At 44.1% G+C, this 13,889-nt stretch overlaps 1 protein-coding gene and 1 long non-coding RNA gene across 2 annotated transcripts in view; one reads left to right on the top strand and one right to left on the bottom strand.

Annotated features, from left to right (window-relative positions):
- Nucleotides 1–1,092: 1,092 nt before the first annotated feature.
- Nucleotides 1,093–5,659, bottom strand: LOC116653840. The gene is made up of 2 exons (XR_004308362.1): nt 3,973–5,659; nt 1,093–3,816 (listed from the first exon to the last, which is right to left on the bottom strand). It is a non-coding gene; the product is annotated as an uncharacterized LOC116653840 (long non-coding RNA).
- A 1,961-nt stretch (nt 5,660–7,620) lies between these two features.
- Nucleotides 7,621–13,889, top strand: part of LRP6 (LDL receptor related protein 6) — a 123,098-nt gene continuing 116,829 nt past the window's right edge. Inside the window, exon 1 of the mRNA XM_015870801.2 lies at nt 7,621–7,957. Within this exon, the coding sequence (XP_015726287.1) occupies nt 7,903–7,957 (55 nt within the window). The 5' untranslated portion in view covers nt 7,621–7,902. The remainder of the gene's footprint in view (nt 7,958–13,889) is intronic.

Raw genomic sequence — 13,889 nt, 5'->3', positions numbered from 1 at the left:
ACAAAGATGATGGTAGATAATCAAAGGTTATTAGCAAAGGAAAACTCACCAATATCAATGCCTTGACTGGAAAGCTGAGGCAGCCTCCACCAGGGAGCAATCTCCAAGAGATGCTGCCTCAGTGGTGGTCAGCCCTTAAATGAGGTCTTAGAGGAGGTGGAGTCAAGCTCCACCCCTTCCAGGAGCACAGCTAAATTACCCTCACCTGTGCTCCCATAGATGACCCAACACTTGCCTCAGCTGATTAATCAGAGGTTCAGGCTGTGATTTCCCATACACAGGTACACAGCTGAGTACTCAAGAGTTTGTGTGCAAAAACTAGGAGAGCTACGGGGGCAAAAAGTGAGATGAATAGCTGTATCTTGTCTGCTTGTGATCACTTTGTACTGTAAACCAAATAAAGAGAGAATTAGTGCAGTTTACCCAAACCTTGCTGTTTCATAATTGCTATAGTATGTGAGAAGTAAGGGGTGGTAGGTGAAGTGGAAGCAATAACTAAATAAACATTCTTTCTCCCATTCTTAAGCAGTTTGGTTCCCACTGTGGTTTTTGTTGTTTGTTTTTTAACACAGTAACCAGGACACCTTTTGATATATTGAGTTCACAGTTTATTGCCATGGAATTCCATGAGAAGCACGTGTAAATTCTCACCAATGTTTCCTCTGCCAAGACTCCTAAACCACAAGTGTAGATATTGCTCTAAACTGTTGGTTCTTACAACTCCTCAAGCTTTTCATATTTAAATTTTTTTTTTTAAAAGTGTTTTTGGGGAAAAATAGCATTTTATATGTAACGTTCAAAGAAAAGATTTCTTAATATGCCAAGATTAAATGGGGATTTTCTTCTGTGTAAGCCCTTTTAATATCATTCTAAAGGTATTAGATTTTTCACAATTGTAGTAAGGAAAAATTAGTACAAGTTGCATTAACTGTAAAGCTCTGACACTGAAAAAGGCATTGGAAGGAGCTTTATGTGTCAGGCCTATGCAAACACAATTTGCTGTCTTTTATTCAAAGATCCACACGACCAAATACTGTCACCGTGGGGTTGGCTGGAGAGGTTAGGGAATAGGAAAGGAAAAGAAATTGTGGATAGCTTCATTTATTTATTTATTTAATAAGAAAACAGAATCAATTAAATTCATAACTGAGTATGGTGATTCTTTAGTAATATCTTTATAGCAGGCGCAACTGTTTTAATAAGTATATTTGAGGCTCATATCTTTCTGTGTGCTTTCCTTTGTCACTTATCTACATTCAGTTGTCAGCTTACAAAGAATCTTTATCCAAGTCCATGCTGTAAGGAAGTTATTTGAAGAACTATGGAAAAGCAGCAAATGAGACTTTAGCCGTATATAATTGCCTCTTCTAACTCGTCATCATATGAAGATTGATCTACAGGCCTTAACACACCAAAATCTTTCTGTATTGAACCATAGTGGTTTTGAGGACCCACACTCATTCCTCTGCTAACAGGTAATGAAATCAATATGATGTATTTAGCGAATGCCAATGTGTGCAGGGCTTTCTGCTGTTCTGGGCCTGTATTTCAAATATCTTGTGAAGAGATTGGTGTTTACAGTACTTAGCATTGCTGCCAGTTGACAGTGGGGTAAATGAGAGAATTTGGAATTTGGCTTTCACTTCAGCCATTCCCCCTGAATCCTATATCTCTGATTTATAGATCAATATGAGTCTAATAAGCCAGAAATTCTCTAGCTATCTTGAAATTACTGGGAAAGGCATGTTTAAAATGGGTAGACTGTAGAATCAGCTGCTGACAGTTATCCTTGGATTTCATGCTTTGAAAAGTGAGCGAGGACTAATAAAAACTATTATCAGCATTGCTAATAGTTGAATTGAAGATCCAAAGAAAAGAAGGAAAAAAAAAAGGCAAGTTTACTCATTGAAGAGTGGTGTCACACCCTCGGGCATTCACGTTTTTATTGTTCTGAAATAAACTGAAGGCTTAGGGACTTGTATACGTTCTACATGCCACTTTCCCAAGCCTTAAAGCAAGCTTATCACAGTAAAACAAAACTTAGATCAGAGAATGCATGCAGGTAACAGTTCTGTACTGTCAAATGCATTAATTTTGCTACTAGAAAAACTGACCAATATTAATTTAATGAAAAAACTAAGACTATACCTCCACCCCTATTTTTAATTACTGTCATAAATAAATCAAGATAATTTCTTTTTCTTGAGATAACGAACTGCTCTGGCATCTTGCATTGTTGTGATTTTGCTTTATGAATTTCCTAAGTTGAGGTTGGCATTAACATTGTAGATATTAAACCCAAAAGGTTAGCCATCAGAGGGCACTCTTTTCTGCTCTAAGGAATCACAGATCACAGAATGACCCAGGTTGGAAGGGACCTCAAGGATCATGTAGTTCCAACCCCCCTGCCTGGCAGGGCCACCAAACATACACATTTACTAGATCAGGTTGCCCATGGCCCCATCCAACCTGGTCTTGAAAACCTCCAAGTGTGTGTGCTGAACAACAAGCGTGTTGAACACCTCCAAGGAAGTGTGCAAGTAACTCGTCCTGCTTTCCTGAAATAGTTTGAGGGCTTCTTCAACAGCTCATATAAACAACCCCCCTGAAGTGGTATCACAGTTAAGGAGATACATAGCCATTTTCTCATTGTGCCAGGAGTCTTGGCTGAATTGCAGACTAAATAAATATAAATCTATAAAGATAGGGATGTAGATAAACATAATCATAAATCTTCTCCACAGATTTTGAACTGAAGAAGGGTGATTCTCTTTTGTTATTATGAACTGCAGCTTTCCCACATGCATCGTTATTACTGTGCTTTAGCTCAGAGGAAGCTACTTCAAATTTCAAAAGAGCTCTTTCCTGTGCACAGATGGTGCGTCACAATGTCTATATTGCATAAAGAATGAAGTGTTGTACGAACGATGGCTTATCACTGAAACTTACCTTTCTTGACCATAATAAGGCATGCGTTCCAGTAATTTATCCCTATGACTGTAATAGTGTGTACAAATGTCCAACCCTTTACCAGGAACTAATTTTCAAACTTGAAAGGCTACAGTGCAAAGCATAACTTTCAAGTCCTATGGATATGTATGGCAAAATACTGAGTCCCACGAAAGTGTTCTGAAAATGAATTCTTCTTCAATTGTTGTTGTTTAAAATGCATGCGTGTTGTTGTTAATAGAGCCCAGATGCTGTCTGGTTTTGAAAATCCTTGCAAACTGAACTAAAATAGTGTTTTGGTATCTGTCAGTCTGCAATGCGATCTCTTTTGAAAGGGTATTTTAGCTGTATCAACCCAGCATTACAGTTCTTCACAAATTTTAGAACTCTAACTTTCTAAAATGACTTCATAATTTAGCTTTGAAATATAGCCGTGGCTACGTGGCTTTCATAAGGAAAGCATTGGGCTTGCCCTATGGCCTGGTGGGCAGTGCCAAATTAAAATCAGAATCCTATATGGTTCATGTTGAAAGTACTACAGCTGAAGAAGTATATCCTGAGGCAGTGTTGTTTTCAACTCCCTGGGAGATGGAAGAGCAGAAAAGAAGCAGCAGATAAACAGCCTGATCTTGGCTAGACCATCAGCAGGCGTCCAAACTCTCCTCGAAAGGTATAAAGAAAAAGCCGAAGCCTATAGGGTCATCTCTTTTATATTTCCCCTTCAGGTTGTCGCTGGAATCCTGTTGGACTAGCTTACCCCTACACTCTGCTGAACTCGAGGACCTTCTCTGTGAAGTTTTTTGTTGTAAGGATTTTTTGCAGCCACAAAGAAATGCAGTTCCCATCTTGGACACCAGGCAGCATCTTCTGAAAGAGGAGATGGTAAAAAAAGAACAGGTATTACACTTAATGTGGAGAAACAAATAAGGTAGCACCGAAGAGCAAGGAAAAGAAGCAACTCCAAATATGAGTAAAAAAAGAAAAAGAAAGGGACTCGATTGGAGTCACGGTGTCCTATTTTACCTGTGAAATTGTTGTAACTGACATCACTGATGAAGTCATCACTATTTCACATCCCAATTTCTATGCTACTTTGCTTCTGTCTTTCCTTATGGATGCAAGAGAGGACTTGAGCTAGAGTTTCAGTATGAAACTTGACCCTTTTGAAGTTGGTGAGAGTTTTGCCATTGACTTCAGAGGGACCAGGATTTCACCATGCCATGCCCATTAACTCTTGTTGAGACATTCAGCAAGGGAACTAATTATGATAGTGGTTTCTGTGATGTGGGCAGCCACAAATTCATTTGCCATGCAACCATCTTCTGCTAACAACTTTTGTTCATTAGGGACTTCAGTCCCCATTCCACAGTGGATCCCACCGACTTCACTGCAACCCAGGGCACTGTTCAAAGGTGCAGAGACTTGAGTTACTACTGGTTTCAGGAGCTCCAGCTTCCACTCCTGGCTGTGCTCTGTGCTGACAGAAATGCTTGTGAAGCTGTATTATGAATCAAACTAGGGAACTAACCCGAGTATAACAAAATTCTTGTGAAAGTTCTTGTATCATTGAATCACCATCCGAATCTAGCGGTAGGAATAACACTGTACAGATTTCTTGACAGTCAGTCTGACTGGATTTGAATGAGCAAGTGAACACTTCCGTTCATAAGATTAATAAAAATAATTATAGCCAACAAGAGGAGCTTCCTACTGTAATAGAAGAAACATTCTCCTATTTCCTTCATCTTAACTTTAAGATCAAATAAAAGAATGTAAGTATTTCAGAGGAACCTGGCTGTCAGAATCTTTTCTGTGTGAGGTAATCTGGTTTAATTTGTAAAAACCTTTACAGCCGAGTTCCTCCTGTGTGTACAAAATAGAATTAAAGCTGAGAAACAGATACAACATGGGTTTGGCCTTGAATCTTAAGCATTTAATAGAAAATAGTTTTTAAAGATGCTACCTAGGCTTGATTAGAGAGAGGACTGTCTCTATGAGGCATATGGAGAAAAGGGGATACATAAGTCAAGCCACTAATCGGTCAGTGACTTAGAAGAAATCCTATCAGGAAAGGAAAGGTCTTTGAAATATAGAGAAATGGTCAAATTCATGATGGGTGACAGCATGTAATGTTTGTAAGCTAAAAATAAAGCCAGTCAGATGGGATGGTGGGGAAGATGGGAGAGCCAACAGGCAGGGGATCCGGCTCCCAAGGGAGATAACCAAAACACCGTTGTGTTTCCAGCAAAAGAAAAAGGAATACAACCTGCAAGAGGGAACAGCTCATAGAGAAATGTGTCATTTGAGGGTTCAGGCTTGACTTTTCTCTCAGCTGTCCATTGTGTTATTAAGGTATGAAGAATTCACAACGGACTTGCAATACTTCACAAAAGGTTAATCACTGATTATGCAACGCTGTGAATTGCTGTTTCCTTTGATTTCAGCTGCTCAGTGAAAATTAATAGAATGCTGTGCTGCTTCTGTCTGCTCCCACAAAATCCAGTTATGACAACAAGGGTACGCTAAGATTCATCCACTCTCAGGTACATCTATTCACAGGAAGCCCTTCTCCTCCACTGTCATGGTTCTTGCTTGAGTCTTCTATCCTCCTGGCTGACACTGCAGCAACAGAGGAGGTTATTCCACCTGGTGGAGTCAAAGACATATTTAAACGCAGACCTGCCTTCAGGCAGCTATTGCTGTTGTTTACATTTTCAAGACTTCCCCCCCGCCCCCCCTTTGTTAAACAACTTTCCAAGTTGGATGTATACACACAGAATTAAACACAGAATGACCCAGGTTGGAAGGGACCTCAAGGATCATGAAGCTCCAACCCCCCTGCCTGGCAGGGCCACCAAACATACACATTTACTAGATCAGGTTGCCCAGGGCCCCGTCCAACCTGGTCTTGAACACCTCCAAGGACGGGGCATCCACAACCTCCCTGGGCAGCCTGTTCCAGGGCCTAACCACTCTCCTAGTGAAGAACTTCCCCCTAACATCCAACCTAAATCTTTCCTCTTTTAACTTAAATCCATTTCCCCGTGTCCTGCTATTATCAGCCCTTTCGAAGAGTTTACTCCCCTCCTGGATATTGGTTCCCTTCAGGTATTGAAAGGCTGCAATGAGGTCAACCCCACAGCCTTCTTTTCTCCAGGCTGTACAAGCCCAGCTCCCTCAGCCTGTCCTCATAGGGGAGGTGCTCCAGTCCTCTTTTGCCACCCTCCTCTGGACCCTGTCCAACAGCTCCACATCTTTCTTGTACTGAGGGCTCCACACCTGGACACAGTACTCCAGATGGGGCCTCACAAGAGCAGAGTAAAGAGGGACAATCACCTCCCTATCGCTGATGGCCACCCCTCTCCTGATGGAGCCCAGGATCCCATTTGCTTTCCGAGCTGCAAGAGCGCACTGCTGGCTCATGTTCAGTTTCTCATCCATCAGGACCCCCAGGTCCTTCTCTGCCGAGCTGCTCTCAAAGATCACTCCTCCCAGCCTGTACAGGTGCCTGGGGTTCTTCCAGCCCAAGTGCAAAACCTTGCTCTTTGCCGTGTTGAACCTCATTAGGTTCACCCGAGCCCAGCTTTCCAGCCTGTCGAGGTCCCTCTCAACGGCATCGCTTCCTTCCACCGTATCGACCACACCACTCAGCTTGGTGTCATCAGCAAACTTGCTGAGTGTGCACTCAATTCCATCATCAGTGTCACTGATAAAGACTTATACTTCTTTCTCTAAAAAGTTTTAACTTGCAGTTTTTCCCCAGTAGAATCTCTAAGTCTGATATCATCACATGACTGCCAGAGTCTGATGTCAGAGCCGGTTTGCAATGCCTGGGCCTTTAATCTGGCCCAGATGTTATCTCCTACTGTAATCACAAGAAAAGCTATGAAAATATATGTTCAACAGATACGAAATTAAAAGTTAAATGTTTCCATAAGTTCCTAACAACCCTGAAAAATAATACGGACTTCTGAACGCGAGGATCTCAAATCGTGCTTCAAGTCGTTCTGCCTCGTAGCTTCATCCCACGGAACGGAGGAGAGGAGGGACGTCCCGTGAGATGTAGCACAAATACCGAAGTATCTTCGCCCACGGGGCAGCACCACAGAGATGCTCGAGGAAAGGCTGTGGCACCGCAGCCCGCCCTTCACTCGGGAACCACCACAGCGGCCGAGCAGCCCTCACCTGCGGGCGGAGGGGATCAGCCGCCTTTGTGCGGCCGCCGCCGCTGTGTGACTGAAAGTAGTCCCGTCCCTCCCGGGCCGGTGTTGCTCCGACGGCCGCATCGCACCCAAAAAGGCGGCGGAGGCGTGTGCGTGCGAAACACCGCGGAAATAGTCCCGCTGGAATGCGACGGCGGCGTCGGGCCGGCTCCCCCCGTCCGACCCCTGGCCCTGCCCACGGCCGCCCGTGGGCCGCGCCCGCCCGCCCTCGCCCCACGCCCCGCCCGAGGCAGAGCTGCCCGCCGTGCCGCCGGGCGCTTCCCCGCCGTCGTTGCGTGCGCGCCGCCTCCTGCCCGCCCGCTCGCTCCCCGCCCGAGAAGGCGGGCGGTGCGGCGGGAGCGCGGAGACGGGCGGGCGCGGCGCAGTGCGGGGCGGGGGCCAGGCCGGGCCGGGCCGGGGGAGGAGGAGGAGAGGAGGAGGAGGAGGAGGAGGAGGAGGGCTGTATCCCTGCGCCTGTGCGCGCCCGGCGGAGGCGGAGGCCGGGCGAGCGAGAGAGCGGAGAGTGGATGGCGAGCGGCCACGGCGGCGGCGCGGAGGCCGGCATGCAGGGGAGCGCTCGGTGCCGCTGCGGCGCGGTGGGGCCAGCGGCCTGCTAGGGGGGCTCGGCGGCCGCCCTTCGCCGCTGCCCGGCCCTCCTCCCCGCCTCCCCGCCCGCCGGGCAGCATGAAGTGGCAGCGGAGGGACTGCTCCTCGCCGCCGCCCCGCCGGTGAGAGCGCGGAGCGAGGGAAGATGGGGGCCGTCCTGCGGAGCCTGCTCGCCTGCAGTTTTTGTTCCCTGATGCGAGGTGAGCGGGGGGCGGGAGGAGGAGGAGAAGGAGGAGGAGGCGGTGGGGAAAAGTTGACGGCCGTGTTGCGAGGGGCCATGTTTGCCCGGGCGGGAGGGGAGCGGCCTGCTTGCCGGCGGGGCCGGCCCATTGTTGCCGCCTTCAAGTTTGGCTTTTTAATAAAAAGAGAGTAAAAAGGCACCGAACGGCCCCGGCTCCCTCCGCGGTCCCGGCCCTGCCGGCGGCAACGCGGCTCGGGCGCGAGTGTCTCGGGTCGCCCCGCCGCTCTTCGTGTCCTCGCCAGAGCTGTTCGTTTTCCCTTCTTTTCCCCTTTCCTCCTTTGCCCCGGCGGTTCGGGGCTTCCCCTAGAAGTGGGTTCCCCGCTGCCGGGCGGCTCCTTATCGGTCCCCGGTGCCCGGCAAGGGGCTGTTGCCGGTCCCCCGGGGCGCCTGGGTTCCGCTGCCCCCCTCTGCGATTCCTGCTTCAGGAGGAGGATTTCTGTCTCGGCGTTAAAACCGGGTTTCTCTGGGTATTGTGAACTTAACTCCTGCGTCGGTTTCAGTCTGTTTACTGTTGGGAAGAAATCACCTGCGATGTTTGCATCCATCATCTTGCAATTTTCTCATCTTATTCTGCGCTAGAGGATGCAAGTGGTTAATAACTGATAGTTCATCAACCGTGTTTGATATAGAAAATTACTCCGTTCTCAACATTTATCCACGAAAGATCAATAGAGGTGTTTTGAGCTGAAGGAACTGCTCAGTAGCCGGTTGTTCGATACTCCACAAAACAAAAAATTTTCCACTCTTCCATACTCCCTTCCCTTCTTTTTTTTTTTTTTTCCTATGCATCTGTTTGCCATATTGTATCCTGTTTGTAAGGATACAAGTATACTTATTTAAATACACTGTAACAGTTCGCTTCCAATTGGAGCGGGGAAACTTCAGTTTTCAAAAGTAAGGTTGGATCCAGAGCAGGGAGAGGAATAGTTTCCTGGTTAGTTTTATTATGTAACGACCATACCTGTTCTTAATAAACCACTCATTTGCTTCTCAATTGCAGTTTAATTCAAATGGCAGCACCATTGCATGATATCAGAGCTGCGACAGCCACTTCTTCAAATGAATTTCAGAACAGTGACGTGTCCTGCTGCTCTTTTTAGCGTATCCAGTGATGCTTAAATAAACTTTGAAGAAACATTCAGTTTGTGAACTATCTGGACTGTCATTTCTTCACATCTGTCGTCTTTATCTATTGCCAAGATGTTTGTATCCGAGCAATAGTCCCCTTTCTTCTGTTTCTGTGTGTTCCTTCTGTTGGATCTTCCACCTAAATTCATAGTCTTATGTTTGTGACGTGATAGTAATTTCCTTAATTGTTACTTAAGGATGATATAAGCAGCAGGAACAGCTGAACTCTGAAGAAACAAGAATAAAATATGAATGCATACATCCTTTTTAATAAACAACGTCTTCGCAGGCAGAATTGGTTTGAATAAGATGTGTTGAGTTCATACGAAGTGTCAGCTGTTCCTTAATGAGGCAGAGGCAGTGCCAGAATAAGTATGAATAAGTTTATACATGAAAGTAGAGCTGAAGTGATGACGTTCGCTACTTGGTTTGTGAATTTGGTGCTGTGAAGGCTGCTAAGTCAACTAACTCAGCATTGGAGTTTAAACTCAGCATTGGAGGCTGAAACCTGGAAAATATGTTTGTGAATTACAGCATCCTCTGTTTAGAGAGCTCGCCTCCCTGCTCTTACTTAACAACAACAAAAACAAACACAACACAAATGGACAGAGGCTTACAACTGAACTGTGATTATTAGTGCAAGAAAACTGGCTTATCAGTCTGGAAGGGGGTAAAACTGGTAGCCTGGAAGTGTGGTACCTTATGAACTAGTAAGGACTTGGAGAAGTACTGGACCTTTCTGATCCAGAACTGGAAGCACACCCCAAGGCACCTTTCTGTCGAGTAATCTGAGAACTGTGATAAGCAGACCATACTGACTATTCAAAGGCAGCTATTTAGATTAGTATGAGATGAGCTGATGTCACAACAGCTGGCTGTGGAGGTTTGTGTGAATGTGTTTCTTTGATTTGTTTCTCCCTTGTGCTGTACGATAGGAGAAAGGGATTGCTTTCCTGGAATCTGCCCAGTCTCACCCGCCCGGCCTTTGTGCTCCTCTCTTGGTCTTTGGTTTGATCTGGGGGACTCTGAACTTTAGCAGTGTTTCCTGAGGCTGCTCCTCTAGGATCTGGACAGACAAGTCAGTAAGACCTTTCCTCTGGTCACTCTGTGTGTTCTTCATGGCAGCTGTGAAACCAGTCAAGCTCTTGTTAGGTAACTGGCAATTGCAAAGAGGCAGTAGCAGTGGCATCACATCTGTCAGGGAACTACAGATAAGTGTGAAACAGGTTTCAACTTATTAAAAAGTGTTAAAGAGGTAGTTCTACCTTCCCAAGTATTCTTGGCTTGCTTTTGTCCCAGAAATAGCTCTAGTCATCACGCAATTGCTGTTTGTTTGTTGTTTGTTGTTTTTTAAAGCCCTGATTGTGCAGAAAGTGCATAAAGCTCTTGTTTGAATAGAGATCTTATCAATGATGTTTGTGTAGACTATAGTGGATGTTGCAGACCTTTGTGCTGATTAACTAATCAGTTAGTGAAGAGTTGAAAATGTCTCTTTGGTATTAGGCTTTTAAAAGCTAAGAGAAGAGAGAAGAGAGCTTGAATCTGTTGTTATGAATAACTTCCTTTTGATAAGCAGAACAGCTTTGCTTTTTTGTATTGTTTTAGATAGACTAATTTGGACATAGTTAAGAAGAGTTTAATGTTCAAGTCTTGCTAATCTGACTGGAGGTGTTTTTCTCCCCAGAGTTGGAAAGTGACCGTTTTCTAGTCACATTTTCCATTGTGTGATTCCTTAGAAATCAGCACAACTTTGTCTGCTGTGATTTCCAATGCATTTTCCTCTTTCATCTCTCCATAGTACATTCTAAAATTAGTGTTATCTAAGGTGTTATAAAACATCCAGCATTGTTTTAATAGTTTTTGCAGTTGTATCTCTCTGATAGCTTGCTCTCATTAGACTGCCTTAACTTTATTTTTTTTATTAATATATATATATATTTTAACAGAAAAATTAGGACAGGAAGAAGTGTTTGTGGCAAGATGTGCCAGAGATATGAGGAAGCAGTGGGGTATGTGGATCTAGTCATAGGTGTATAAAGATGATGGGCTCCTTGTGTCCTTCAGTGGGAGTTCTCTACAGATATTTGGGTCAAATCTTTCTTGTGTTTCTCAAAAACACTGGTTAGAGGAGCATTAATCAGGTTTCCTTTTTTCCCTTCTGAATGGGTTACATCTGCATTTGAGTTCTAGATAATAGGGGGAATTTGTCTGGAAGTTATAGAATGAGTAGAGATATGGGTAGAGATATAGCTCAAGAGCTGGAGCATAGGAACATTTTAAACTCTGCCTTTGGGAACTGGAGAAATCTGATTCCTTTGGACATATGTAACTACCTTTATGATGATGTCACGTGTCAAAAATGCCAGCTTCAAAATATCAGCAACAATGCATATATAAAGGGCTTTACTTTCTAATTAAAATCCAGTGGAGCACAAATAGTATTCTTTCTTCTGAGGGAATGGGTAAGAGAAAAAACAGAGAAACAAGTCTCGGCTTCTGATCTGTCACCGTTTATCTCTTCTGGCAGCCAGTCTCCAGATTCAGACACTATATTCTTTTACCTCAGCATATTTAACCTCATTAATTTCCTATGAAATGCTAACTGCTTGGGTTGATTTGCTGGTGGCTTCTTCAAGACGTCCACATCCTTGTACTACAGGGAAGGGTATGTGCTGTTGTTGAGTGATACCAGAGATGCCAGTCTCTTCTCACTGGTGACAGGCGACAGGATGAGGGGAAATGGCCTCAAGTTGTGCCAAGGTAAGTTTAGGTTGGATGTTAGGAAACACTTCTTTACAGGAAGGGTAGTTAAACACTGGAATAGGCTCCGCAGGGAGGTGGCTGAGTCACCATCCCTGGATGTGTTTAAGATGCATTTGGATGTGGTGCACAGGGATATGATTTAGCAGAGGGTTGTTAGAGTTAGGGTACTATGGTTAGGCTGTGGTTGGACTTGACGATCTTTGAGACCTTTTCCAACCTGTGTAATTCTATGATTCTGTGCAGTCTTTTTGGGGACATTGTTGCATACTGCTACTTCTTGAGGAGCCAGCTGTTCTGTCAGATCTGCGTGCCTGACCTGCTGCTGGGGAGCCCTTGCTCATCTGCAAGTTCACCTGAGACAGGCTTAGTTCATAACAAGTATGTGGCTGGTGAAATTCCGTGCTGCCACCCACTCCTGTGATGACACATGAAGGGCCATTTGTACCTTGAAAGGAACTGTTGCCAGTGAAACATGGTTTACCTTGGTCAGGAATGTTCCACAGATGGGCTTAGTGGTGTAAGCTGCTCAGAAAGATATGAGGAGAGTGGATGCAGGCACCTCACAGACTTTGGGAATGGTTGCGTGTGGTCATATGAGGTAGCTGGCATTGCTGGCGTGGGAGATGAGGCATTGAACCTGAACAGTGTGGCTTGTCAGCTTGTGGAAGTGATGAATTTTCTGTGACTACACTTGTGAGTTGAGCAGTTGTAGTTATGGCTCTTTCAGGGGGATGTGCTGGCACCTCTCTTTATTAGGTGAAAGAAATTGATTCCCCTTTAATAACCTTGACTTAACCAACTTACACCCAGCTGGTGCAGTTTCAGAGTTTAACGCTTCAGAGTATTGACCCAAACGAAGAAGCTGCATCTTTCTTTTGCAGTAGTTGTCCAAGGCTCAGGAGAAAGCATTGCATTGTGTCTCTAGTGGATTAATGTAGCCAGTAAATGCTGACTATCGACCCTAAACAACTTTTTCCTATTTATATTTAGCAGGCAAGTCAACAGTTAGAGAGCCTTTATCAAGCTTTGTAGATACTCTCGCAGTTTGTGAATACTTATGGAAAGAGGTTCACTATGTGATGAGGCTCCCTATTTACTTTGCACGGACAAAAGGACTTAGTCTGCTTGGTCTGACTGCTGAACTTCTTATTGTTTCTCCTTTTTTTTTCCCTTGTTGTTTTATCCCCCTGCACTATGGCTACAAAAATAGACTTTTCTTTGTATCCTGGCGACTGTCGTGCTACAGACCTGTTTATTTCAAAGCAGTTGGCACTGTCGCCTACCTGGTTTGAAACAGTATTAGGTCTAATGACCTACAACCACAATGTGAATACTTTAATACCTTTGTTTTTTTGGCGTTTAATTTACAGTATATTTTTAAGAACATTCCACTCAAAGTGTAGCTTAAGAAGTTCTATGGATTAGAAATATTATGTTTCCTTTGCAAACTGTTACAAAAGCTGGAGAAAATGTGTCAGCATAAGAAGATGGAATGTTTTTTGAGTTTCACTATTTATATGAATAGAACAATAAGAGAAATGTTTTAAATATAAACAGACATGGAAAATTGCAGCACTCATGCCGACTTTTTTCAGTATCTTGTTACAGGATCACGTTACCTAAATAGAACTACTCCCTCGTGATATAATAAATGTGGCAGAAATGGGATTAGAGTTTTAATTCTGCTTATAAGGGCCATGTGTGAGCTCTTGATGTCGGATTTGAGTAGTAATCGTATCTGACACAGAAAAATCTTAATCAACTAACTATATAATTTTGCTTGATCAAAAAATCATTTGTTTTTATTCTCTGATACTATTATTTTCCCCTTCTTTCTCCTGCTTTTTTTTAATTAATTTATTTTTTAACTTGATCCATTCCTACAGTAAAAGTGCATTTTTTTCCTTTTTCTTTATTATTATTTTAATGCTTATGCCTCCAAAGTAGCCCAGTATTAAGCATTCTACTCTATCCATTGTCAAACAGTTCTAGAATGTGGC

Source organism: Coturnix japonica, chromosome 1, assembly GCF_001577835.2.
Source record: "Coturnix japonica isolate 7356 chromosome 1, Coturnix japonica 2.1, whole genome shotgun sequence".
In the NCBI taxonomy this organism is placed as follows: Eukaryota; Metazoa; Chordata; class Aves; order Galliformes; family Phasianidae; genus Coturnix; species Coturnix japonica.
The sequence above is the reverse complement of the archived record's forward strand: the minus strand, read 5'-3'. Positions and strand labels throughout refer to the sequence as shown.